Here is a 25,313-nt window from a genome sequence, read left to right as displayed (position 1 = left end):
GCTTCAGACTCCCGGGGCCAGTATAGCTCTGAAGGTCCCGGAGATCCGCCATATGAAGACAGTCTCCCAAGTCACGGTCTGACAAAAGTACAGATGGGAGCAGGATGGATAGGTATTGCACGAGTGAGCAGCCGTCCGGGAGCTGTCGAAAACGTGGTTCCGGCACGGTCCAGGTAGTAAGCAGGAGTCGCCAAAGCTCGGATTTTGCGCAACAGATTTGAGTTTCCGGGCTTGGTATCCGGCGCTTGGATAACTGGGAAGAGGATCCTAGCACCCGTATCTCTAGATCCCTAGCTCGATCTCGCAATTTCCCCGGGAGGTCAATGCAAGGAGACTAATGAGGAATGATCCTTCCTCACCTAGGCTCTAACTCTCGCTCCACGGGACCATTTCCGCCTCCCCAAACCATATGCAGTCGTCCTATGGAGCGAAATGGTTCGCGGGCGGAGCAAGCCATGGAAGCACAATATCAGCCAGAAAAAGTAATGAAATACATGGAAAAACAAACCTGCCACGAACCATAGTTCTTGATCGTCATACATCCGATAGTCACTAGTTGATCCAACTGGGTCGAGTGATGTTAAGCTTCAGAATCAGATCCCCTGGCATGGATTCGCACTTTGACACCGCAGTGCGCTCTGCTTTTCAACCTTCGCGGGACCCGAAGTTCAACTCTGGAACTGTCCATGGTTCTCTCCTTTCTACCCGCGCTAACGGGACCCAAATTGACGCGTACCAAAGACCACGATCTGTAGCTGATCTGGGTACTAGTGGGGAAGGGGGGAAAAAGAAAACGTCAACTCGCAGACAAATAAATCGTCTCGAGCGGATATCGTCTATGCAAGCGCCCTGTTGCAGGATCGTGCAGGTTTAGCAGTACCCAACGTCCGGTAACATTCAATATCCCGCAGCCTAGGGGCATACGGGACCTCTGGTGCAGATCCCGGTTACTGGAACCCCCAGTATCTATTGATCTTAGTTCCTTCGTGGTGGCAAAAGACCATTGCCGTCTTGAGTACTTTCCTGGTTCAATTCGAGACTCCTGTATCGCACCCTAGCGATCCGTTGCTACTATATACGAGGAGACGCATATATGAAGGCCCTGGAAGAAGCCTCTCTTCGATGTCTTCGCTCACTCAACAAGCTCAAGCCTACAATCTCAAATCGAAACCTCGGGTTTTCTGCTTCAAATAGGCACTTGTCGCATCGCTTTCTCTCTCTTCCCTTGCGATTGTTCTCTTCTTGACCTGCTGGGAATCAGTCTCAGAGCCCTAGCTGAGTACTACTTGTCGAAATTGCCATTGAGTCGATACACACCCGCGCATCAATCATTATGGTTCAAGGAAACGGAAGGAACGATGGCGGAAGCTCCAGCCGTGAATATGGCATGAACTTTGAGGTTGCGCCTCCTACAACAGTTCCCCTTGGCGTACCAGTGACTCTACCAGTTATTGTGGGGGTCCGACCTGTGGGTAACCCACGAGGAGTGCAACAATTGGTTGCGCATGCCTCGCTGAGGAATGAAGCAGGCACTGCTCCAGCTTCAGGACTCACAGGCGTGCTTACATCTAGCGTGCGTAGTCGCAATGGCAACGGCACCAGCGGATACGCTCGATTTGGGCCTCTCAAATTCACACAGCCTGGTCGGTATCGGATGCGGGTTATGCTAGGAGCGGCCTCTCTCAACGGCGTCACCACGAAAGAATATGTTGAATCGGGTATTATTCAAGTACAGGCAGGCGCTGCTACACCACGTCCGAGTAAGTCCCATCGTTAGTATAGTATCTCACAGCTAACCCATTTCCAGCACCCACTCAGGTCTCAAAGCTACAGACCCTAATCCCGGAAAACATCGACATCACTGCGGCCGACATTGCGACATGGCAATCAGCATAGAAGCCTTGGAGCACAGCCATATTTCGTACCCTCCTTTACTCGTATTAATTGTCGGTTTTACTCGGTGTTTGTGAAGATCGCGTCAGGATCAGCCAGGAGTTTCGGCCTGTATCTCAGCTTTCTCGCTCACTCATGTGAATTTCCTTTGTTCGAGGCGGGCCAAACACGAAGTGCAGAGTGTTGGCCACCACATGATTTACGATTTAGTTTGATTTTTCTTATTTACCGCTTAGTATGTGATACACAAGCTCAGATTTAGCGAATGCAACTTTAATTGGATTTTCCCATCCCGGCACTAAACCGTCACATCTGCCAATCGTGGGCCACGCGACACCGATCCAAATCCCTGCAACAAACCCCTGCAACAAATAGCCAAATCGCAGAACCCACCATGGATAAAACTTTATGACGATCAGGCATCAAGACCCTTAAAAATTGATTGAACAGTTCCGCCAATAGCACATTTCCCAGAACGAGCCATGAAACCTGTTTCATCTCTCATCACAACAATCATCTTCTTCAACACCACCACCATCACCCCATCCAAATAACATACCAATCCCTATATAGATACCAGAAATCAATCAAATCCTTCATCAATTACTCAAATCCACAATCAGTCAACAAACGCTTCCCCAGTCCCTTCGTAAAAGAAAGAAGGAAAAAAAAAAAATTTCGAAGAAAAAGAAAACATCGATCCCACACCATCCCAGCACCGATCCCTATAAAACCCTCAACTAACTCCTATACTACAACCTTGATATAATATCAAAGTGGGCCCCGCACTGGGCATCAACACTGCAATAATCACTCGCACTCACAGCAATCTCCCCGAGATAAGGACGAAATTAGCCCGATTGACAAGGAAATAAGTCCGAATGTAACTTATAATTCAAGGCTACGACTTCCATAGAGGAAATGATATAATGCTTCGCTTGGGCATTTCTAGCATAGTAGCAGGTCTTTTTTTTTAGTCGACTGACTGGATCCATCCATAAGTTAGTGGGTGATTGAAGATCAAATCGGGATTTGAATCTTCGGTGTTTGGATGTGGTGGAGCTTTGCTGCTACTGCTGCAGTGATCGATCGTGATGAGTAATATTAAGAATACGAGTACTATAGTAGTTAGTTAGTAGGAGTACTGTATTAATGGAAATATAATGGTATTAATCATCTGGCTGAAGGATTCTCCCACTTACGTAGGGCTCAGGGACCGGGGGGTGATTATTGGCTGATTGGGGATTTCGATTCAGCTTCGGTTGGAAGATTGGAGAATTTTGGCTTGGAATGCTTGGTAGTGGTGGCGGGGGCATCTTTGTGGTTAATTGGCTGGGTTATCATTTAATTGGGATTCTCTAATACTTCGTGGTGGTACAATTGGGGTGAGGATGGCGATGTTGGTGATGGTTCATAGATAAGGGGGTGGCGATCTGGGAATCGGGTTGCCTGGACAGGGTGATACTTGCCATCAGCTGTACCATGGGCGGCGTAGTTTACCAGGGATTAAGAATGAATTGTATTCTATCTTACTAATTAGAAGGATAGCTTGCGCAAAAGTCATCTTTAAGGGAGAATCAGATTTGATTATGTAGAAGAGTTCTTCCTTTTCTTAATAACAATGCTCAGCTACCGGCTCAGCTAATAGTATTGTGCGGCGTCGAACGGTTGAATAACTTCAGATGAGGGTTTTCCAAAATCCACATTAAACATGTTCGAAGTACCTCAGTTACTTCCATGGCTTGCTTTTCGTTCATTGGATGTGACCGGTACATAAGTTGAGCTTCAGTCTTGTCGGGTTGGGCGGTAACAACTACAAGAATATCGTTCTAAGACAGCCACGTCAGCATCGTCTGCTTAATGTTCGTTGCGGCATGCACATACATGTGTCTCTTCATGCGTCTCTATCGGTCGAAAGGAAAGCCCTCCTGTATCATTGGACAATGCGCTCTCCACTGACAGACATGTATTGAACAGTGGCTGATCCTAGTTTCCTGGTAGCAAAAAACCCTCAAGGTCCACAAGTGAGCAAAATTGATGCAATTTGTCCTCGGGAGTGCTTTTCTGGCTCCACTCTAGTGTCTCTAAGAAAGAGGACTCGGCGTCCAGAGGAAATCGACATGGAAGAACATTGAAGATCGAGCCGATCATGTCTTGAACTCCATCAATCGGTGCATCGCGTCCAGAGAACGTCGTTCCAAAACAGACATCGCTCGATTGACAGTATTCTTGCAATACCAGTGCTCATGATAGTTGGAGAACGTTTGTTATCGTCACTTCGTACTTGCTGCAGAAGCGTTGCAGAATATTGGTGTGAACGAGTGGGTTAACGGTTGCCGCAAGACCTTAGCTTCTGTGGGGCAATTCCCCAGCACAACATGGTGTTTTGAACCAAAATCTTCCATCAAGATTGTTCGCAGCGCAGCATGGCGCTTAACTGAATTCCAAGCGAAAAGCAAGCGTTCAATGTCAATCGATATATCGTTAACAGTAACTACCCAGATCGTGTAAGATAGATGAAATGAGGAGATCATCTTCCGGAGCAGTCCCATGTGAGGATCAGTGCAAGGGTACACGTCCTCTACCTTGGCAGATCTCGGTAGCTTATCCAAGTGTTTCATATCGGCTTCGAATGCAGCAATGTCCTGATGTCTATCAGGAAGCAACGATATATCATGAATGGCTGCAGAATTGTTTTCCGACGAAGGAGACGCTCTCAAAACAATACGGTGTATCGTCTTGGCATCAAAATATCGTGAGCAGTGAGATATATATTTTCGTCACGGCACTGCGCAACGACTTGCATTGCTAAAATTGAATAACCGCCTAGGGTGAAAAAGCTATCGTAGAGATCAACATCATCCATGTCAATATGCAAGATAACACCCATTATGCGGCGTAACCTTGACTGTATGTCGGTCGTGGACTTCACCGTGATAACACTGGCTTCCTGAGGACACATGTATGATTGCAAAAATTTCAACGGCAGTTTCGATGCCTCCTTTTTCAAAATAAGCTTTGCTGGGAAGTCCAACAGACTCATGGGATACAGGTACTGGAAGGCAATTAATGGGCGTCATTGCATCTGAATGAGTGGCTTGAAGCTGTGTCATAGCCTTATGCAAGCGGGCCCTAGTATCAATGTCCGGGAACTTGAAGACACATGAATGGTTAACACACGAGCCGTCATTACACCCGACAAACAAGACTAGGTTTGGTGTGTTCGTATCGATTGGAATAACCCATTCTGTTTTTCGCGGGTTTTTTTTTGTCCCAGAAGCGTTTGAGCCGCTCGTTCTACATCATTCAGTACCTGGCTTTCTTCGTTCACATCAGGGCCGATGTATTCGGTGGTCTTTCGCAGTAAATCACCCACAGTATCTGATGACGAACTAAGAATCAAGTTCAAAAAGTCGCTTATCTGGTGCAGGTATCCTTCTATTTTTTTTCAGGAGGGACCACTTCAGGATCATACAAGCCCCTCAATCTCATAGTGTCCTCTGCGTATTCGCATATGATCGTAAGAACTTGGGTCGCAAAGTTAGTATCAGTCTATTGTTCTAACGCGTCTACTTCCATCAGTTTCAATAGGCTATGAGAATTTTCGTTGGGCAAAGGTGGCCTTGCTGGCTGGACAACAAGAAAGCTCTGGAACTGGCTAGCACTGACGGCTTCAGAACTGCATTTGTCGCATCCGATGAACCCCAAATGCTCGTAAGACATTATATTTGAGGCATATTTCTGTAGATTCTTCAATGCGTCATATATCTTCTCGTCCTATGTAGGCCCGACAATGCTAGCCGTCTCGGAGCTGTTGCGGCCCGGGACGGTCACCCCATACACGACATCCAATGATCCTGTATGACAGGTCACTACGAGGGCCCATGCAAGGCGACATGCAGGCGACAGAGTAATTTCATTTTCGTTGCACCTTTGAAGGCAAAGCTATGGACACACCTCGCGACGTTTCGGGGAATATGGCCCGGGGCCCCCTTGGCTGGAAAAGGAACTGCAGCCAAATTGTCGAACTCACCTGTCCAAAATGTTTTTGCGGCAATATCATCCAAGTATTAAAGATATTTAATGAGAGGGACAAATGGAGACGTCACAATCTGCGTCCCGTTGTATGCAGGTTCCACGGCATCTATGATATAACTGTAAGACCACAAATCAAAGAGCGCATGATGCAGGGTTAGCCTCAGTCTGGAACCAGGCTCATGCACAGTATAGAAAATAAAAGAGTGGTGAGTCTTGTAGTAGGTTCCGGGCCTCTTTGAGCATGGAACGTCAGAAATGAATGATTGTGCTGTTTGCTCTGGTTGTCCAAGTATCCCCACCAACTATCGGGCCACCGATGACGAGCTCTCCCACTGCTCCAATGGGTACAAGCTTCCCTCAACAATCCAGGATGATCCCGCAGCACTATACCCAATGTTACGAGGATCACTAACCTGGCTGAGCCCTGATTGAATTGTGGAACTATAGTACATTCTGCCGGGCCATACGCCTGAGTCAGGTGTAGTTGGCCTGCCCATCGGCGAATTTCTGACGGACGCATAGTTTCCCCACCGACGACGAGGGTCTTAACTTCAGGTATAGCGCTTAAATCAAGTCGTGGTGCCACGGAAAGCACCAACTCTATCCAGTTTACCCGAAGATCTAGGATTGCTTGCTGAAGGTTGTCTACCCGTTGGGACTCCGAAGGGATATACACAGAGCCCCCTAACATCAGGGGAGTCAACGTTTCATGGATGCTGACATCGAATGCATATGATGCAAATTGCAAGACGCGGGAGGAGCAGCTAAGACTCTGCAGAGGACTGCTAAGAGCCATGTTGGTACAGAAGTTTCCATGGCTGATGATAATGCCCTTGGGGATCCCAGTAGAACCTGAGATGTATGCGATGTAAGCCGGCTGGTAGGGATCAGATGCCGACGAATGTTTCTCCTGGGTTTGAGATGAAAGGATGCCGGGGCTAGTGATGGGAACGGTGATGGTTTTATGGTTCAGATTTGGTATCGAAAGTTCCTGCTTGGAGGAACACAGGATCACCGGGGCCTTTACCTCATGACAAATGGCTTGCACCCGGGCTTAAGGGAATGATGGGTCAATGGTGACAAAAGCCGCAGCAGCTTTGAGCACACCCAGCATTGCCACCACTGTCCACTTTGACTTCTCAAAAAGTACTGGAATTATCACACCAGGCAGCACATTTCTGGCATATAAAACATCACGAACCTCCGACGATAATATATCCAATTCCCCGTAGGGGAATGACCCATCCCAGGCACAAACGGCTTCAGCTTCGGGCCGCCTGAGACACTGTCGCCCAATACAATTATGAATCGTGTCACCTAGTGGTTCTGTCGGCGCCGCTCTGTTCCATCTATTGAGCTGGCGTCGCTGCAAGTCACTGATCAGGTCTATGGACTTTAGCTGAAGTGTAGACTGCAGGCTTTTCAACGTGTGAATCAAAGCTGAGTTCAACAGTTCTGCGTGATCTTGATCCAGAAACGATTCTTACCTGTATATGCATATTCGGAAGCGGGACTTTGAAAAGTCTATCCCGATAGTAAGATCGACATGTTTCTGGCACAGTTGTTAATGCCTATACACACTAGACCACCGGCTGCACGGTGCGAACCTTTACTTGAGCCAATCTTTCGACGGTCTTGAGTTCAATACTCTCAAGGAGGAACGTGTTGGAGCAACATTCAGAGCACAGCTCTATATTCTCCCGATCACGTACTTTATATAAGGAGATAGCCTGCGGAATATGCGCCTCTTCGTTTACCGATGCCCTCCAATCCTCCAAGGTGCCGCTATCCGAGATTGCTCCGAATAGTACCCTAGAGGTGTTGACATACTTGGAAAGGAGGATAGACCAAGCAGTTTCCAAGTCTTGAATTGGCGATTGGTTTCTTTGGCAATCTTGGTATTCAGAGACGGAAAGCGTTGTTCCAGTCGATTTCAAGTTAGTGCTAAGATTGTGTAGAAAGCACGAGTCATGCTGGGATCCACGTGATCCGGTCTCGTCGTTCTTGTCAATCATGTTGGGACTTTGACGGTACATACGAAGCAACTCGCTCTGATATCAAGTCGAGTGCTCAAAATTCCCAATGCTCTTTCTTTTCTTACATGGTTCATTTATATGGCGACTAAAATCCTAAATGCTGCACGATGCTTACAAAAGAGGCTATTGGAATCAACATCTAGATTGTGTTTCCTGCTTCTGCAAAGCATCATGACTCTTCAATGCAGTGGCATAATACCAAGTGCCGGAAGATCTTCTGCAGCTGGTCAAGGTAAGTGATGATTTGTCCAAGAACATTCGAGGCAACTCCGAGTGTTACACGAACAAGCCTAAAATGATGTCCATGGTGTCACAACATATTGATCTACATCAATCCCGAATGCATCCACACAGCCGCATATAGCAGGTATTGAGGGATGAGTGAGAGAAGTCACTGCCAGAAATCTCGCAGGCAGTTCCAATCTCAGGTGACCTTAAACTTTGTTATGTGGACACACCGACAAGTCACCAGAGCCACGTGCAGGCGATGATGTCCGTCGGCACGGTGCTTGCTAATGCAGCGGCCGCGGCGCAGTGTCTGGTGGATTTGGCGGAGCATGGGGAGGAGATGGTGCCGTTGCTGAGGGGGGAGTTTGAGCGGGTGGTGGTTACTGGTGGTGGTGGTGATGGGATAAGTAAGCAGGCGTTGTGAGCTCGTTGAGTATGATGGATAGCTTTGTTAAGGAGTCGCAGAGGTGTTAGGCCGCCGGGGGCGGGTGAGTATTCCTTCCAGTCTCTTACTGTAGTGCCTTCTAGGCACATTTGCGCATGATTCGATTCTAATGATATTAATTGAATGATAGTCACCTTCGAACGTAAAGTCCCGAAACCTTTTACTCTCCCAGACGGTACGCGACTCAAGGCAGGTGAGCATATCGCGGCGCCGGCGTTTCATGTTGGCTGGGATCCGGAGTATATTGAGCCCCCGGAGGTGTTTGATGGGTTGAGGTTTCATTGGTTGAGGAGTCAGGGTGGGTTATCTGCTACTACTACTACTGGTAAGAACCACTATGTGTCTGTGAATGAGACGTCGTTGCATTTCGGGTATGGACGGAATGCTTGCCCGGGGCGATGGTTCACGGCTTTTCAGTTAAGTTGTTTTTGGGGCTGTTGTTGACGAATGGGAGAGGGGAGTAAGAATGGTGATGAGGGTGAGGACACAGTCTGGATTAGAAGGAGGAAGAGTGGTGATGATGGGACTATGTAGAATCAGTTGTTGCTGTGATTTAAAGCCAGTGTGGCGGGAAACCATATTCTGAGATGAAGTACATAGAATAAGATTATTTGTAGTATTCTCTCTGTCTAATATTAATGATACGGCTCTTGAATCAACTAATATTGTTTGACCATTACATTGAAGATATGATTACAAGTTACTACTGCTTTTTACGAAAAATTAAAAGCGTAATCCGTGAGATTGCATGAACACTAAGGAGTGATATGATTGAATTAAACGAATAGCATAGCGGGTATATGTTCGTAACATGTCATAAAGTAGATCCGGTTCGGATCGATCAGAACAGAACAGATGCGCGTGGCGTTCTCGTGCTGATAAGATGGGATCGATGCAACGGCCTTTTGTGCCGAAGCGAAATCACCCAAGCATGACGCATGAGTATTGTTGACTCGACGCGTAGGGATTCCCTTTTCATGCTTGAAACTCTCAACAAATTGGCTGGCAATCTGTTGCCAGACTGGCCCCAGTTGATCCTCAAATAAACTGCGGAGCGATGTCGGGGGCGCTGAAAGCCTGATGGTGGAGGGCCACTAATGCGACCGGAGAAAAATCATCTGTCGGAATAGAAGAACCGCAAAAATACCCAGGAATAGAATAGATCCACAAGATATAAGCGTGCAAATCATTGTAGGCTCAATCCTTGGCATGATGGTGTCTCAGACGATCCACTCCATCCCGTACGGTATCCCGCAGACTGAAGCCTCCAAACAGCCAGTCATTCGAGTGACGACCGTAGTGGTTCACTGTGCCACTGTAACGACGGTAGTCGTGGCCGCTTCTGCGGATGTGTGTGGAATGTACACGCTTGTTGGTTGCGCTGTCGTCGGTGGAGGCTCTGCTAGGAGACATGGTGGAGACGGGGCTTGCAGAGCGACGAGGGGTGGAGTTTGCTGGAATGCTTCGAGGAATGTCGAAGCTAGCTGAGGGAGAGGAGCGATTCGAAGGAATAGAAGCCGCGGTTGGAGAGTGGGAGCGCGACCGGAGGAATTGTTTCACGCTGGACAGACGGCTTGCTTTGTGATGTCTAGCCTTCGTAGCGTGGGAGTTGGTGGTGGTTGATGATGTGGAGGAAGTAGTGGATTGAGAAAGAGCCCGCTTGAGTGTGTTTGGCTGAGCGGAAGTCTGGTGGTCGTCGTTCATTGCTTTGATTGAAAATATACCAAGGCGAATGGATCAGAAAAAAGTGGGATCAACTCGTGTAAAATGAGGTTATTGCATCCAAAAAGCACAGGGGAAATGTGCGTATTTATGTTCCATCGTCCCCTCCTTCCGTGCTCATTCCGAGCATGTCTGGAAGCCCACCCATCAGCCTATCAAAACAGCACTGGCCCTATCCGGGGCATGGGGCCCCTGCCGGGAAGCCCGAGCGGACGAATGAAAGAATGCCAGCACCGAGGGGCTCCATCGATAGGGCTCAAATGGCCCTTTCTTGAGTCACGGACGGCAGCTGAATGATGAGCCAGTCGGTGAGGATCTCCAGTCGTCTCCACGCGTCTGCCCTATGCCTTACGAGCCGGCCAATAATCGTGCCTGTCACCGGGAAATGACCCATCAGGGTGCTCCATTTTCACCGCTAGATCCACCGCAGCAGCGTCCACAAGGCTGCCTTGATTTTGTCCGCTGTTCGGGCGCGCCCGTCGGAGATTGATGGTGTGTCCTTTAGTGATAGGCAGTTGGAATGTTCGTCCTCGTTGTTTTTGTCTGGATATGAGTGAGCTGTCAGCTCTAGGGCATTCCAGACAACTTCCAGAATTCTTCCCACGAAGCAACAGAACGGGTGAGAATTCAGCCCCCACCTTGCAGACAGGAATGATCGCTCGGACTTAGCAAGCAGGATAGGAAATGATGTTCGAATTCGGACTAGGGACGGGACATAGGGCTTACGGCTCACAGGAGGTGGTTTCCCAAGTGTTAGTCTCAGCTAGTGCTGATCTCCACCCTGGTCTCTCTCCTTCTCCTTCCCCTCTCCAGGCTACCATGAACCGGAGAAAACACACTCACGGATTGCTTTTGATAGCAACTGCGTGAAAATGGCTCTTATCTGAAACATGATCCCTGCTCAGATTGTCACGCTCCCAGTGCGGGATATACGAAAATGCCTCGATGGAATGAGTGAGGGAATTATAGGGTAGGCGATGCGCTGCGGATGGTGTTGAAAGCGAAGCCAACACAACAGCGACAGACAAGACAGAGACAGCCAGCCAGTCTCAGACGGCCTTCCCAATTGGGACGCCGGCCAGTGACCCACTTGAGGCTCTTAAGCTCGCCAATGACATCACGGCTCTTCACGTGTCCTGTGCCAAGAGGCTGGCCGGCACGCGCTTCCGAGCACAAGGAGTTGTTGGGAAATGAATCCTACTGGAATACGGGAAACGAACATGCTGCGACGAGTATTCCGAAGACCGTCCTTTTCTTCATTTTCTAGACTTGGTATGACCTACTGGTCTTGCTATATCATCAAATCAACAAGCAGCCGCCATCAACAAAGCTCATCGCATGCAAAATGCTCACTCAACGCCATGAAAGCAACCCTCGCGATGCAATGCGTGCAAACATGTCAAAACCAAACACTGAAATATAACCAATAAAACAGCACAAACTAACAGACAGTGCATACAGCTATTGCTCCTCTTCCAGTGGCCACAACGTGGCGCTGGGCCTTTTCCACGACCGAGGCTGCTCCGAATGGCATCGCCGATGGTATCGCTCAACTGACAGGTATCCAGCTCCGGTTTTAACATCAGCAACTCTTCCTCTTTCAGCAATCGAACCTGAAGGTGGCAAAATAGGAGCTCCCTGGGGCATCCAGTATGAAACCAGCACACTTTCCCCAGTAGTGGTCGTGGTCGGCAGCACAAAGAGTGATCGGGCCTTATCCAGAGGTGGACGGATCATCTTCCGGAGGGACCCCGATCCTGATCCAGCATGATGGTCTGTGACTTGCCCAGAGGCGCTAGGCGGAGTTGTATCCCATGGAGCGTACCAACGTCGATGGGGCCGGGCAGTCCTGGAACGAACAATACCCGCCGATGCGGCATCATCCTCGAGCAAATCCTCAGATCCCACCGGGGTCAAGAACTGCTGTTCGAATTGACGTTGCTGCTCAGCGATGACGAGCGGCAGATTTCGTTGTTCACGTAGCTGTGTCCCAGGGCCGCAATATGGCCAGGAGTGGCGTCGTCGATGGTGGACTAAGTGTGGCATATCAACAAAGTGTAAGAGCAAGAATAACTATGAAATAGACAAATCAGTCAGGAACAGGACAGCAACGGATAAAGACCAACTGACTATAAATACCAATGGGATAGATGAATAGATAGATACCTAAGCAAAGAAAACTCGAACAGCCCAGGCAACAACAAAATACCCAGATATCTCAGTCAGTTAGTCAGTTCCTCCTCGACAAGAAGAATCCCAAGGCTTGCCAACAGGGCAAGCACTAATCATGGTGAGATAAATCAGGACACATCTCAACAAAATGCCCCGGCGAGGGCATTCGGTGAAAAGCCTCGCGTTATAAGAGCTCAGCCTTTGCCCATGGGTCATGAGGCTCGCACGTGCAAGGCGCACGCGTCGGGGACAAGAATATTGGGGAGAGATCACCCGGGCGACTTAACTGACTGAGACGATCTGGGGGTGGGCGCTGAAGAATACATGATTTGAGGCACACTTTACTGGTCATCCGCTAGTAGGGAACCGGATAGACGCGCCTTAAATTGAGTCACGGACGATGAGCAATAGTTAGCTATGACAAATGAAATTAGAGTCAGCGACTGGCTTGCGCGGCGGGACGGATGTTACTACTAATTTCAATTATATTAATATATCCATTAGCTTTGAAATCCCAAATGGCTAGATAATCTCTCCGATTCTGTCGGGGAAGAAATACAGCTACCTGCTGGGCGGGTTCTGCAGGTTCTCTCTGTAAATTGTGGTGTTCGTGCGGGATCTCCAGATGAGCGGCATGATCAAGCGGGGTACAGAGTACAATGAAAGTGACTGACTGACTACCTCGACGATGTCTCCTCTTCACTAAACACGGACGGGTGATCTGCAGTCTTTTGCTCTTATCACAAGCTTGCGAGTGCTGATAGCTTCGTTGCCTTTTTCTCCGGCACGAGAAGCGATCAGCACATAGTGTTTGGAGGCGAAGATGAAGAGATGTTGCATGTTGTTGTTGCATTGCAGCACAGACCTGGCTTTTCTCTCCCCGGTTCTTCTTGCTCGTTGTCAAAGTGATAGGTTGTTCTATACATCTGAACTAGCTAGCAACTACTCTGGATACTTCTATGTATATTCTCTCCTGATTCATATGCACCTGCGATATCATTCTGGCTGGCATCTCGAAGATGTGGATGTGTGTAATGGTCAACATCTCAGTACGCTCCTAGTCAATAGCACCGCGATCAAGCTATGGCCGGTGCAGGATAACGTGTCTGCAAATGGATTAATCATGAGTTTTACTTGTTATTATCGATTTTCTTTTGTGGAATGCAGTTCGCATGCTCTGCTACAACAAATCAGTGTAGTTCTCAGACAGTCCTTCGTGATAAACATGGGTTAAAGTTGTCTACTCCCTAAGTCAAAGTCCGACAAAACTTTCCCATTGTCCAGTCACGTGGTCTAATGGTTATGATTTCTCGTTCACATCAAACTGACGCGCCGAGAAGGTTCCCGGTTCGATCCCGGGCGTGACTACTCTTTTTGTATTTTTCACAATACAGTCTATAATCCTAGTTTGCTAATCCTTGTCTTCTCGTAATCTATACCGTTTGTTTTTATTGTCTGGGCTGCCTGGTATACTGCCTCCAAATTGGGTTTGATGTTCCATGGTTTCCTCATTCTCACGGTGGGGACATGGCCCGCACATCTTCCTGCGCTTTGCTATACCCCCTGGTCTTGGATACTGGCCCCATGCGATTATCGTAACAGACTAGAATCCTTAAAATTGATCCTATAAGCTTTGCCGGCTACTTCAACTGATTGTTCGTTATTACAGCAACGAATTCTTCTCGGTCTGAAGCACATCAGCCTTATCGTTTCCATATGCAAAGGAAGGCGTACCTTTTAGATTGGGGAAGGTGATCGTAATTGGCCCCGTTTTGTGCTCCCTATTCTGATTCTTGGCTGCCCCTGATGCTATCTTTGTCATGTTGAGGATCATCCCCCTTGAATAGCTGCTTGGGGGGAAGCTGACCAGATTTCCGGCTCTGGATGGTTCAGATGGTGGTATGGTCATTGTGAGCCACCTGTCCGTTATACGGTCGCTCCAACGCGCAGCAAGACGAATGGTATTTCCATCGCGCCATAGCTGGACTTGTGAGTCTCCTTTCACTGACTTTCTAGGACCGAGGAGCAGTAGCTTTTCTTTAGTCGTGAGGGATGTGGCTCTCCTGGAGAAGACCAGCTTGTATGTTGATGCAAGCGAGGACATAAATGCCATCAGCACGCGCTCTTCGTGAAACTCCACTGTCATATCCCTGAAATCTTTTTCGCAGTGAGAGAAAAACACTCGACCATCAGCCCGATATAGCTGGTCAACGTGTGAGGATATGTAAGTGGCGAATAATGCACGGGGAAATCTCACACGGAGATTAGAATGGTCATACAGATAGTCCATATCCCTGAAGAGATAATGTAGACTGCACTGCTTCCATTCCGCGCGAGTGCGGCATATCATCACCGCCTTATAGCGTTTCTCATCGGGCGCAATGTCAGCAACCTCGTAGACCTGCCCTGAGCCTTTGACCTGAGACCAGGTGAAGGCAGGCTTCTGGCTTAGACCCAAAACAACCTTTTCCAACTTATCCACTGCATCTGGTGAGCGAAATTGGATACCGAGGCCTATGTTTGGATTGCTACCGTCATAGACGTAAGTGAAAAGTGGGTGGTAGTTCCCGTCTGTTTTGCTAGACCTCTCCTGGCCCGTGTCTGACCATTTCAGCAAGATAAATCCAGAAGCAGTCGTACGACTGACTTGTACATGGCTCAGAGGCATGAAAAACTCAGTAGCCTGCCCGGGCTTGTCAGCTATCGAAGAACTGATGACCATGCGTCGGATAGAGCGCCACGCCTCGCCAAAAGACCTTTCCAAGATGCGCACTTCACAGGATCTGTGTACTGTGGGAGGACTAGTTGATACCATGCTAGGCATCCTCAACTGCTCAACTGATTCGGCCGGACTTTTGAAAACAACCTTTTCTGTGAATCGGTCGGAATCAACTGGCTCTCGTATCTGGACGGCATCGAAGTATGCTTTGGGCATGCTGATCACTTGCAAGATATCAGACATGTTTTGGAATGAAATAGACAAAGTCATTGCGTCAAACTTCAGTGTCAAAGGTTCTGCTGGCTTTGGCACGGACAGATTGGTGAGTGATGTACTTGATAACTGGATCAGTTGAGCTAGATCCTCTGGTGCCACTGTAGATAATTTAGATTCTTCATGTATAGCCATTTTAGCCATAATTTTAGACACTTACAGTCTCGCTGCAGAGAAAATGTTCCGTACTGGTTGCAGAGACTAATTTTGGGCTCGCTTTCACCATACTTTGTAGACAGAAGTAGCATGTATGGAGCACCTCTGGATCGCATACGGAGCTTCTTAGCCCCAATGCCGGCATTCACGAAAGTGCGGAAAAGGACTTGCTCATCCTCTTTACCAGCATCCTCCAGTTCTACTGTAATATAGCAGAAGTTCCCTGGCTTAGCTGGTTGGCCATCCTTCCCAATCATCTCTTCGGGCTGTATAGGTTCCCAGAAGTCGAGGTTTTGCGAATGGATCGCAGCGTAATCGGGTATATCCACGGCACTAAATTGCCCAAAGTCTTCTTTGAGCCCCTTTGAACTGCTTAGCCTGAACAAAGTAAAATGTTCGTTGAAGGGCTTACGTCTGATAGATCTGAGATCATTTTTCTTATCTCATCCTCCAAAAGGAGCTGTGGGTTGTCACAATTCAAGACTATGTCATACAGGATATAGGACGCTTTCAGAAGATCCACATATGCCTGGTGACTCGAGTTACATGACAATGCAGACGGGCTCACGCTGCCTCTGGTGCTTGCAAGTGTTGATCTCTCGCTATTCGCAAGGGCTGTCCTGGCCTTTACCATACATAAGCAGCTGTCACGAGGGAAAGGCTAAATGCGTATGTATATATACCTTCAGAAGCCACCACACAGCAACTAACAGCCAGCATCTCGCAGTGAGTTGCTGAGCCCGATCTTCCTTGTGGGCTATATGATCAAAGCTTGCGAGAAGTTCTGCATCAGGCTGGTGCATCTTATCACGTGGTTCACACCGCAGCGATCGGAACAGCTGCTCTCGCAATTGCCGTCGGTGGAGTTCTTGTATTGCATCAGTTCCTGAATGGCCTGGGCTACCCCACGGCGTTGACTCGCCTGGTTTTACTGAGGTTGACCGTTGAATTCGCCCTTGATGTTGGATAGCTGAGAATCCAGATCCTGGTCCACGAGACCAAACCACTTCTTTCTCCGTCGAAAAGACCTCTGGTACAACTGATTGCGAAGGGCTGTAAGTCGAAGTAGCTGGACTAGTAGGTGAGGTGTACGTAGTAGCCGTGAAACTAGACGTGTCCGAGTGCCCCGACACAACAGATTCGGAGGAAGCCGAAACGTGAGAAGGGTCTTCTGGCGGACATGAGGGTTGTGGAGCTGTAGGACTTGACCTGTTTGGTTGCGTCCCTTCTAACTCCGCTAGTATGAAGACATTCTGCTGGCGAGGCGTAGACACTGAAATCGAAATAGGCGAGACGTCGTCATGTGCCTGCCAAGATGAAGGAGTTGGGGGAGGTATATCTTTTGCCGAATCTTTTGTCGCCGAGCTTTCAGTTCTTTCTAAGGATGGCCTGATTTGTGAGATACGGTCATTATTTTGGCTATTTATGGAAGCTCACTTGCTGAGAGAGCCGACACATACGCCCAAATGGCATGTATGAGCCACTATCTTTGACTTAAGATCGTTAATGAATGCCTGCTGTGTCATCCAATCTATGGACTGCCATAGCTGTCTCCCGTTCTCAAACCCTAGATTTCGGTACATGTCGACCACCTCCTTCAGCTGCTGCAAGGTCCCTGAGCATGAATTCAGGCACCGATGGAGGGTATGCTTGCACTCCTCATCTGACTCTGAAAGCTCGATCTTGCTGGAGCTGAAATCATCTTTCAGGGTCTGAAACACGCTATGCAGGGATTCCAGGCTCGCCACAAGCTGATTGAAGCCGTCAGGGGCATCTCCTGAGATAGAATTGCATGTAAGATATAGGTCGCGTGCCAGTTTGGTGAGTTCCGGAACATCCGCTGCTTCGATAATGGAAGCCATTTCTCTTTTCATCAATAAAGTAAGCTATGATGTATTACCTGTGTCAATGATATAAATAGAAGGAATAGAAAGTTGCCGGAAATGTCAGCTGACGAGTGATTCACGAGTAGGCAGCAACTGCAAAGCACTGGTGTCGCACGTAGCCAGTGTCTCAGATCGATAGCTCGGCATACGTATCTTATAAACATACAACTAGGCGTGAAAGCCACGAGACGAAATTTGAAGGAAGGATGGCGCAAATGGGGGGCTTCATGTGACTCTTTCCGATACTGCGGATGGCGCGAAGTTCTAGTGTACCAACAGAACTCCCGGTTTTTGGGCAGGGCACGATAGTGTTCTCGTGTAGGAGAGCATCGGAAATGCAACCGACGGGCAAGATCACTACGAGGCGCAGCATGAAGTAGGGCAGCAGGGATTGTCATTGCAGAGCCAGGGTACGAGGTAATAGAGTTTGGGCCAAGTGCGAATCACAGGGTCAGGAAGTGATAGCTCCGAGGCGATCCAACGCTCTAGATTCGTTTTCAGCGACAGGTGGTTGGCTGACGTACGGTGTGGTTCCTTTCAGTTTGCCCCAGGAGCAACAAAGAGCGAAGTCGCTATACCCCGGACCATTGCACTGGGGTCAAGTTGGTCAAAACGAACGATCATGCATAGGGTCATGATCGCGGGATGCTGTGAGCAGCAATCAAGAACGCTGTATAGCATTGAACTCCATTTCTAGATGAACTTGATGAACTTTCTTGTCGGATCCGAGAGCATCGGCTCCGCGACTGACTGTCCATGCCATTAGGAAGGGAACAACATCCATGGGCAGATCATCAACCGCTGGTGCGTGCGGAGTCTATCTAGCGTTAGCGCATAGTTCCTTCCTTTCATCGTCCGGATCCAGTCCAGACAACAGCCGCTCGTATCTGCCAATTACGGGACTGTACTTCCCTCCCTCCGCAAAAGGGATTTTCGACAAGTACCATTAATGAAGATGAACACGACCAGGCCAAATGAAAGAATGAACAAGAGGGAGAAGTGTGAGTCAAGCTGAAAGAAAGCAAACAAACCCAACAAAGAAAGCGGTGGGTCATGCCGACCTAAATAGGTATAGTTTCAGGGTGCCTCAGGCGATGACGGAAATCCACGCGTTTCAGGGGTTCAAAAATAGCTTCTCCGTCAACAATAAATAGCATCATCTGTCTTTGATATACTACTTTTGCTTTTGTTGCTCATTGTCAGGTCACGCTGTGAGCGAGTGTCGATCACTATGGCATTTATAACATCGCTCGAGCCCCTTTGGGCAGCTTCGAGCCTCCAATTTGAGAACGCCTTTCAATTCATCAAATCCCTCGCTGGTAACCAGACCGACATTCCTAAGACAACCGAGAAAATACTAGAAAGCCAGATTGGCTGGTCCAATCCTCCAGAACCATCCAACATGCCATTCAACATCGACCTTCAAATGGTCTTCTCACTCTTCTATTTCCTCGTCATCTTCCTAATTCCTTTCTTCCTCACCAAGTATCTCCTCCCTGCCCCGAGTCACTCCCGACGCGATCGCTGGCTGTTCGGATGGCACCTCTTTGATGCCCTCGTCCACTTCGGCATGGAAGGTCTCTTCCTCTTCCATTGCTTCTTTAGCTACGCCCCTATCTCCCCCAGCGAGAGCCGCGACCCCGTCTTCCTCGGTGATAGAGACCACGTCTACGGCGCCACATACTCCAATTCACCAACTGCCAAACTGTGGCATGAATATGCTCAAGCAGACCACCGCTGGGGTGGTGCCGACCCTACCATCATCTCGATCGAGCTGATCACTGTGATCTTCGGCGGTATCACGGCCTCCTTGATCAGCTATTGGGTCTATCAGGCTGCCGGCCGGCAGTCGAGGGAGAAGGAAGCGATCAAGGCAAAGATGTGGTTCATGATGATTGTGTTGGCAACGGCCGAGATATACGGAGGCTTCATGACCTTCCTGCCGGAGATGTTGACTGGCAATACAGCACTGGCTACCGATAGCTTCCTGTATTTCGTGCTGTATATTGTTATCTTCAACGGCCTTTGGGTCGTTGTCCCTGGTTGGATACTGTGGGAAGCATGGAAGGAGTTTACCGGCTCTTCCACCGTCATTAAGAGGCAGCGGGACAACAGCTCCCCCAGAAATAAGCTTGGAAGGTGACTAGATGAACAGAATGTTCGAACGGACGATATGTCCACACGGAGGCAGCCCCATTACATGTGAGAACATACTCTCGGGGCTGCGTGGAGGATTATGATACTCTGTTTTTTACCTGACATGACTTAACGGGGATGCATAAGCGCTTAATCTTTTTCTGGCATACTTTTTGACTATATACTTTGGTTATGGTTGTTTGATACTTAATAGCTTCCGATTAATGTTCATTGCATATATCATTACATCAACCGTGCCATATCTGATCTGATCTCATCTCATCCCATCTTATCTTGGTGACACAACCGCCTGGTAACCCCACAACAGTGACTCAAAACCAGCTCAGCGCAGACCACGCAACCATCCATAATTAAAGAAAGCCCAGTATTGACCGAGATGTCAAACAATCGCGAAAATCCACTTTTGAGGGCCAACCAATAGCTGTATGCGCCGGAGACGCGTCGACGTGAATTGCCGAGTTAATCTAATCTATGACTCACTCAGAATCATTACAAGTGAATGACAGCATCCAGCTGGTTGGACTAGGTACTTACCGTGTTACATGGCCATTTCCCTGCAGTCTCACAAGCATGCATATGACTCACACGGAGAGAAGAAGTACTAATGTAATACAAGGGAATACCCATCTACCCAAACTACAAACTAAACAGATTCCAAATCGGCCCCATAGCCAACAAATCCTCCATACTAACATCAGGCACCACTCCATCCACAACAGCGCCAGGCCCACTTGTAGAAGACGCCGCCGCCATCTGAATCTGCTCCTGATTCCACCTCCACTTATCCATAGTAGTGCAGCGCGCCTGATGCGCCTCCTTCCACATGATCGTCCTAGCTTTAATATGTGTGAAGATAGGCGGAACATAGAGATTTTCAGCAGTCGCCTGCGCAACAGTTTCATCGACTTTCAGAGAGAAAGTGTCGACGGTGTCTTCGAAGCTTATTGTCTGCCGGGCCCACTCGCGGTCCCAGCAGCCCGTCGGGTCATTGTGGACGAGGAGCCGAGACAGTATGGCGAGGCCGTGACCGACTTGCGTCCAGCAGGTGTATGGGAGTTGGAGGTAAAGAATGGGTGGGATGGAGAGGAGGGTGTCGAATAGGGATCGTGCGGCGTTGAGACAAGCGCAGAGGATGTCGATTTGGGTTATAGGGTAGTTGCTGAAGGTTGTGTCTTCGAAGTCCCGTTCCAGGGCTATGCGGTATAGGAGCATCTCGAGGGTGTGGTAGTGCATGTTGAGGATTACTGGGGTGTTTGTTAGGTCTGAGGGGTTGAGTTAGGTTGGTGGAGGGACGTACGAGATTGAGTGTATTCGCCAGAATATGAATCTTTGAGTTGTTGGATTTCCTTTTGTAACCAGCGTATTGCCATGGCTTTGGGTGCTAGGCCGGTAGGGGTGTCCTTTTCGTGGTACTGGACAGCGCGATAGATTTTCTCGCCCATGTGGGCTATGCGAACTAGCTGCAGGAGGTACGGGTCGGTTTCACATTCGGCTGCTTCTTGTATTCTGCGGCAGCAGTCGTCGGTGTATGTTGTGTATTCCATGGGTTCCTTTTCTCCCAGGCATAGTGATAACCTGTTACTGTTAGCGTTGAATGAGGCTGTATTGATGCTGTGGCTCACATATTGACCATGTAGTAGCATCCGAGGTAAGCTCTTATCTCCTCTAAGGTGCGGGAATTGCGCATGCGTTCATCATATTTGAAGATCCGGAGGTAGGAGAATACTGTGCCCGGAGTACACAACTTATTTTCCCGATGAAAGTCGAGGTTGATCACCTGCGCCTCCAGAATATGAAGGTAGTTAGTGATTATCGTCGCACGGGGCGCAGGAACTATGGTCTGTGTCCTGATCAAGTGTGAGAGGTTTGTATATCATATGCTGCATGTAGGTGCTCTCACCAGCCAAGGTACGCGAGGAATCCTTGAAGCAGATCCAAGCTATGCTCCCCGTTAGCTAGCATATGCTCCATCCAGTAATCCCTAGCTTTGATTGAATGAGCCACCTGTGCAGAGCCATCTTGGCAGACAACCGCCGGAATAACCAAGTTCAGGAATGGCTTTATAGTGCGTAAGTCGTCCAGACCTATACGAGGCGAGCGTACCACAAAGGGAAAAAAGTTTGTGATACGCTCATTGAACTCTGCAAGCATTTTTTCCACACCCTCATCCAGTACAGGAGGAATGACCAGAGAATGGTCTGTGGCAGGAAATGGACTAGCATTGCTGCCACCGATGCTTTCTATGTACCGTTGCGAGGCTGTGAGCAGTGAAGTCACATTATCGAGCTTCTTTTCTAGTCGACCGACGTCACTACTATATGAACTAGTCAGTAGCCATTAGTAGTATTTCGTGCGCACTCGCAAACACATACGACGCATTGTGCCGCTTTCCCGTGTGCGGCTTTGAAGCCTGCCTGGTACATTCTTTCCCCAGGCGATGACATCTGGCTCCGTCGTTAGTGCTTATCCTTGGGTCGGGTGATCTCGTCCGTTTCTACCTTTGGCAAGCATCGGTCGGACCGGGGTCGCAGCGGACCTTGGCTTTGGAACACGGTCTACAGGCCTTAAGATGTCGAGTGTCAGGAGTGGACATGTCGGTCGGGAACGGGACACGATGGAGGCGTGGTTGTGAGTTGAAAATGTGTAGGGAAGTGAGATGATGGTGGTGCCGGTCGGCATAAGCGGCATCCCGCGTCCGTGTCGGCATTCTTTAGCACCGATTTGTATAGATGTCAGATACAATAAACTTTACCCGCAATGTTTCAGGATATAAATGGAGGTTGGACGCCCTTTTCTTTTTCGATGACCAAGAAAATCATATCTAACATTCTTGAAGACTTCATTCACCAATACAATGACCGTGACAGACGACTGCACCCAACGCTACCCAGAAACCGGCATATCAGTCCTGATAGTCGGGGCCGGGGTCGCAGGACTAATGGCTGCTCTCGAATGCTGGCGCAATGGACACGACGTTCGAATCGTCGAGCGATCTCCTGAAGAAGTCACTACAGGCGAGCAAGCCATCGTCCCGAACGACATGATTAAACACATCGCAGCTAACAAGCCTACCAGGTGACTCGTTCACAGTCGGCCCCAGTGCAACCCGTGCGTTCAAACGTTGGCCCAAACTAGCCGAAGAGAACGAAAAGATTACTTTTATACCTCATCTTGCCTTCTACACTTTGAGTGGTGATCGTGTGACCGAGCCGAATCATGTTGAATACAGGCAGGACAAGGGTTCCAAAAAAGTGCCAGGGCAACTCACCCGCCATTGGAGACCCCAACTTCACGGCATGCTTCTCAAGCAGCTCCATGCCATCGGTATTAGCGTCGAGTACGGCTGCAGAGCGGTGGAATATTTTGAGATAAGTCATACTGGGCGTGCAGGTATAATTCTGGCGAATGGCGAACAGCTAGAAGCAGACGTCGTCATTGCTGCCGATGGGTTGAGAAGCCATTCGACCAAAGTGACACTGGGGCAGGAGATTCGGGCACGACCAACCGGACAAGCTCTTTATCGGACAGCCTTTCCGGTCGAGATAGCCATGAATGATCCGATGGTTCGAGAGCGATTTCCGGTAGTAGGTGAAAAAGAAGGACCGATTGAATTCTGGGCTGGGTATGACTATACCTCCAAAAGATATCTGCTTCTAGTACGAACAAACTGTACTAATCCGGCCAAAGCGAGCACTACCATTTCATCGTCATCAGGACATCTGATACAATGTCCTGGACTTTATCGCACAAAGTGAGTCAACCAGAGATTTTGCCCTAACAACAAACCAATATAGTATTCCTGCCTTTATCAGATCTAACGTCGCAAATACTGACCTTAGGACTACGAAAGCGCCACCGAATCCTGGTCTCACCAATCCGACCCTGAAGACGTCCTCAAAATAACTTCAACTATCCCAGACTGGCCAGAAGTAGCAGATCGGCTAATCCGTCTCACGCCCAAAGACCGACTCCTCCATTTCCGCGTCATGTGGAGAGATCCCCAGCCCACCTGGGTCTCGCCGGCAGGCCGTATCGTACAGATCGGGGACGCCGCACACACATACATCCCAGCGTCAGGCAACGGCGCAACGCAGGGAATCGAAGATGCTGTCTCTCTAGCTACATGCTTACGGATGGCGGGAGGAACTGAGCAGGTTCCGTGGGCGTTGAGGATCCACAATCGGCTACGGTACGTCTACGGTCATCTCCTCATGAAAAGAATAGTAATTATATAATATTCACTAACAATGAATCTAATCCACATACAGCTTCATCCGAGTCTCCTGCCTCCAAAAGCTAGGCCTCATTAATCTCAAAAGCTACTCCGAAAAGCCCCAGAAAATTAACTTCACACCAAAGGGGCTCCAGTATCTGACAGCGGAGTGGATCTGGGGCCATGAGCCGGAGAAATACGCCGAGGAGAACTACAGCAAGGTACTGGGTCATTTACAGCGGGGCACACCCTTCCAGGATACGAATATACCCCGCGGTCATGTGTATCGGGACTGGACGATTGATGAGATGTTGGAGATACAGGAGAGAGGGGAGGAGATTGAGTTGGATGGGGAGTGGGAGTGAATCAGTCTACTTTCTATAGTTTTGTGTTTGTATGTAGTATGTGCTACTTATCTTGCTAAATAAGTCCTAACTGGTATTTTGAAAATCCGTATAAGAACCATGCTAACGACGAACATAGAACAAATGCAATTGGGAATCATATACAACTCTCAACCAAAACACTAACATATATACAGATAAATAGCAAAAGATATCACTTCCTAGCAAGCCAACACCATCAATCATTTACCACCGGCGGTACTACCAACATCATTAGCACAAGAACAAGAACAAATCGGCGAGTGCCATATCTAACATACCTCAGGAGGTCCCGGAGGGGGAGGACCAGGAGGACCAGGACGGTCCCAAGGCCCGGGGGGCCAGGAGGAGGGGGGCCGCCATGAGGACCACCAGGGCGATCCCAGGGATCCCTAGGACCTGGCGGAGGAGGAGGTCCTGGGGGGCCACCAGGGCGATCCCAAGGGTCTCTGGGTCCTGGCGGAGGAGGAGGTCCTGGGGGGCCACCAGGGCGATCCCAAGGGTCTCTGGGCCTGGGGGAGGAGGAGGGCCGGGAGGACCACCGGGACGACCCCAGGGGTCTCTTTGATCAGGAGGACCATGAGGGCCAGGAGGGCCGGGAGGAGGAGGACGAGCCCAGGGGTCTCTGGGATCATGGGGAGGAGGGCCGGGAGGGCCAGGTGGTGGTGGTGGGCCACCAGGACGGTCCCAGGGCCCGGGGGGTGGAGGGGCCCCTGGGGACCGGGAGGAGGAGGAGGAGGGGGTTATTGTGGTGATGGTGTGAGAAAAGTCCCATTGTGAACAGGTTGTGAGGATGGATGTGAATGCTGTCTAAGGATGGAGAAGGTTGTTAAGGTCTTAAATAACCACCTTGCTTGAGGCTTGGGCGGCGGAGTGGGGAGAGGGGCCACACTAGGCAACGCCTTTCTTTAAGCAGATGTGGGACGGTGAATTCTCCGTGGTAATTATAGCATGGATGATATCGTTGAGTGTGTATGGGGCTCTTATGTGGC

The 25,313-nt window shown here is 49.1% G+C and overlaps 10 protein-coding genes and 1 non-coding gene across 11 annotated transcripts; 5 read left to right on the top strand and 6 right to left on the bottom strand.

The window, feature by feature from the left end:
• Positions 1–1,104: 1,104 nt before the first annotated feature.
• Positions 1,105–2,048, top strand: BO83DRAFT_42707 (uncharacterized protein). The gene is made up of 2 exons (XM_025535321.1): positions 1,105–1,760; positions 1,808–2,048. Exons 1-2 carry the CDS (start codon positions 1,334–1,336, stop codon positions 1,894–1,896), a joined length of 516 nt encoding a protein of 171 aa, XP_025387440.1. The 5' UTR covers positions 1,105–1,333; the 3' UTR covers positions 1,897–2,048.
• Positions 2,049–7,098: 5,050 nt separating this feature from the next.
• On the bottom strand, positions 7,099–7,946 carry BO83DRAFT_437787 (uncharacterized protein; the record flags this gene model as incomplete). Its single annotated transcript, XM_025536045.1, has 2 exons — positions 7,099–7,483; positions 7,539–7,946. The coding sequence occupies 2 exons, from the start codon at positions 7,944–7,946 to the stop codon at positions 7,415–7,417; spliced, it is 477 nt and encodes a 158-aa protein (XP_025387439.1). The 3' UTR covers positions 7,099–7,414.
• Positions 7,947–8,457: 511 nt separating this feature from the next.
• On the top strand, positions 8,458–9,174 carry BO83DRAFT_389204 (uncharacterized protein; the record flags this gene model as incomplete). Its single annotated transcript, XM_025532789.1, has 3 exons — positions 8,458–8,602; positions 8,771–8,965; positions 9,095–9,174. The coding sequence occupies 3 exons, from the start codon at positions 8,458–8,460 to the stop codon at positions 9,172–9,174; spliced, it is 420 nt and encodes a 139-aa protein (XP_025387438.1).
• A 663-nt stretch (positions 9,175–9,837) lies between these two features.
• On the bottom strand, positions 9,838–10,344 carry BO83DRAFT_427504 (uncharacterized protein; the record flags this gene model as incomplete). The annotated part of the gene is made up of 1 exon (XM_025535347.1): positions 9,838–10,344. One exon carries the CDS (start codon positions 10,342–10,344, stop codon positions 9,838–9,840), a length of 507 nt encoding a protein of 168 aa, XP_025387437.1.
• A 1,463-nt stretch (positions 10,345–11,807) lies between these two features.
• BO83DRAFT_42567 (uncharacterized protein) lies at positions 11,808–12,563 on the bottom strand. Its single transcript, XM_025535221.1, has one exon. It carries the CDS (start codon positions 12,406–12,408, stop codon positions 11,824–11,826), a length of 585 nt encoding a protein of 194 aa, XP_025387436.1. The 5' UTR covers positions 12,409–12,563; the 3' UTR covers positions 11,808–11,823.
• Positions 12,564–13,816: 1,253 nt separating this feature from the next.
• On the top strand, positions 13,817–13,902 carry BO83DRAFT_t165. The gene has a single exon. It is a non-coding gene; the product is annotated as a tRNA-Val (tRNA).
• A 295-nt stretch (positions 13,903–14,197) lies between these two features.
• BO83DRAFT_389201 (uncharacterized protein) lies at positions 14,198–17,544 on the bottom strand (the record flags this gene model as incomplete). The annotated part of the gene is made up of 5 exons (XM_025532788.1): positions 14,198–15,627; positions 15,687–16,044; positions 16,095–16,343; positions 16,366–17,071; positions 17,120–17,544. 5 exons carry the CDS (start codon positions 17,542–17,544, stop codon positions 14,198–14,200), a joined length of 3,168 nt encoding a protein of 1,055 aa, XP_025387435.1.
• A 1,180-nt stretch (positions 17,545–18,724) lies between these two features.
• Positions 18,725–20,003, top strand: BO83DRAFT_42365 (EXPERA domain-containing protein). The gene has a single exon (XM_025535114.1). The coding sequence runs from the start codon at positions 18,800–18,802 to the stop codon at positions 19,709–19,711; it is 912 nt and encodes a 303-aa protein (XP_025387434.1). The 5' UTR covers positions 18,725–18,799; the 3' UTR covers positions 19,712–20,003.
• BO83DRAFT_378837 (uncharacterized protein) lies at positions 19,961–22,358 on the bottom strand. Its single transcript, XM_025531358.1, has 7 exons — positions 22,224–22,358; positions 22,098–22,169; positions 21,626–22,039; positions 21,348–21,572; positions 21,023–21,300; positions 20,260–20,969; positions 19,961–20,194 (listed from the first exon to the last, which is right to left on the bottom strand). The coding sequence occupies exons 1-6, from the start codon at positions 22,316–22,318 to the stop codon at positions 20,362–20,364; spliced, it is 1,692 nt and encodes a 563-aa protein (XP_025387433.1). The 5' UTR covers positions 22,319–22,358; the 3' UTR covers positions 19,961–20,194; positions 20,260–20,361.
• Positions 22,359–22,544: 186 nt separating this feature from the next.
• BO83DRAFT_338888 (FAD-dependent oxidoreductase) lies at positions 22,545–24,369 on the top strand. Its single transcript, XM_025528521.1, has 5 exons — positions 22,545–22,739; positions 22,801–23,347; positions 23,413–23,476; positions 23,565–23,914; positions 23,994–24,369. Exons 1-5 carry the CDS (start codon positions 22,580–22,582, stop codon positions 24,301–24,303), a joined length of 1,431 nt encoding a protein of 476 aa, XP_025387432.1. The 5' UTR covers positions 22,545–22,579; the 3' UTR covers positions 24,304–24,369.
• On the bottom strand, positions 24,345–25,131 carry BO83DRAFT_446152 (uncharacterized protein; the record flags this gene model as incomplete). Its single annotated transcript, XM_025536591.1, has 1 exon — positions 24,345–25,131. A coding segment is annotated over one exon (528 nt), but the record flags the coding sequence as incomplete, so codon positions are not given.
• Positions 25,132–25,313: the final 182 nt, after the last annotated feature.

The sequence above is a fragment of the Aspergillus eucalypticola genome, assembly GCF_003184535.1.
Source record: "Aspergillus eucalypticola CBS 122712 chromosome Unknown BO83scaffold_14, whole genome shotgun sequence".
Classification (NCBI taxonomy): domain Eukaryota; kingdom Fungi; phylum Ascomycota; class Eurotiomycetes; order Eurotiales; family Aspergillaceae; genus Aspergillus; species Aspergillus eucalypticola.
The sequence above is the reverse complement of the archived record's forward strand: the minus strand, read 5'-3'. Positions and strand labels throughout refer to the sequence as shown.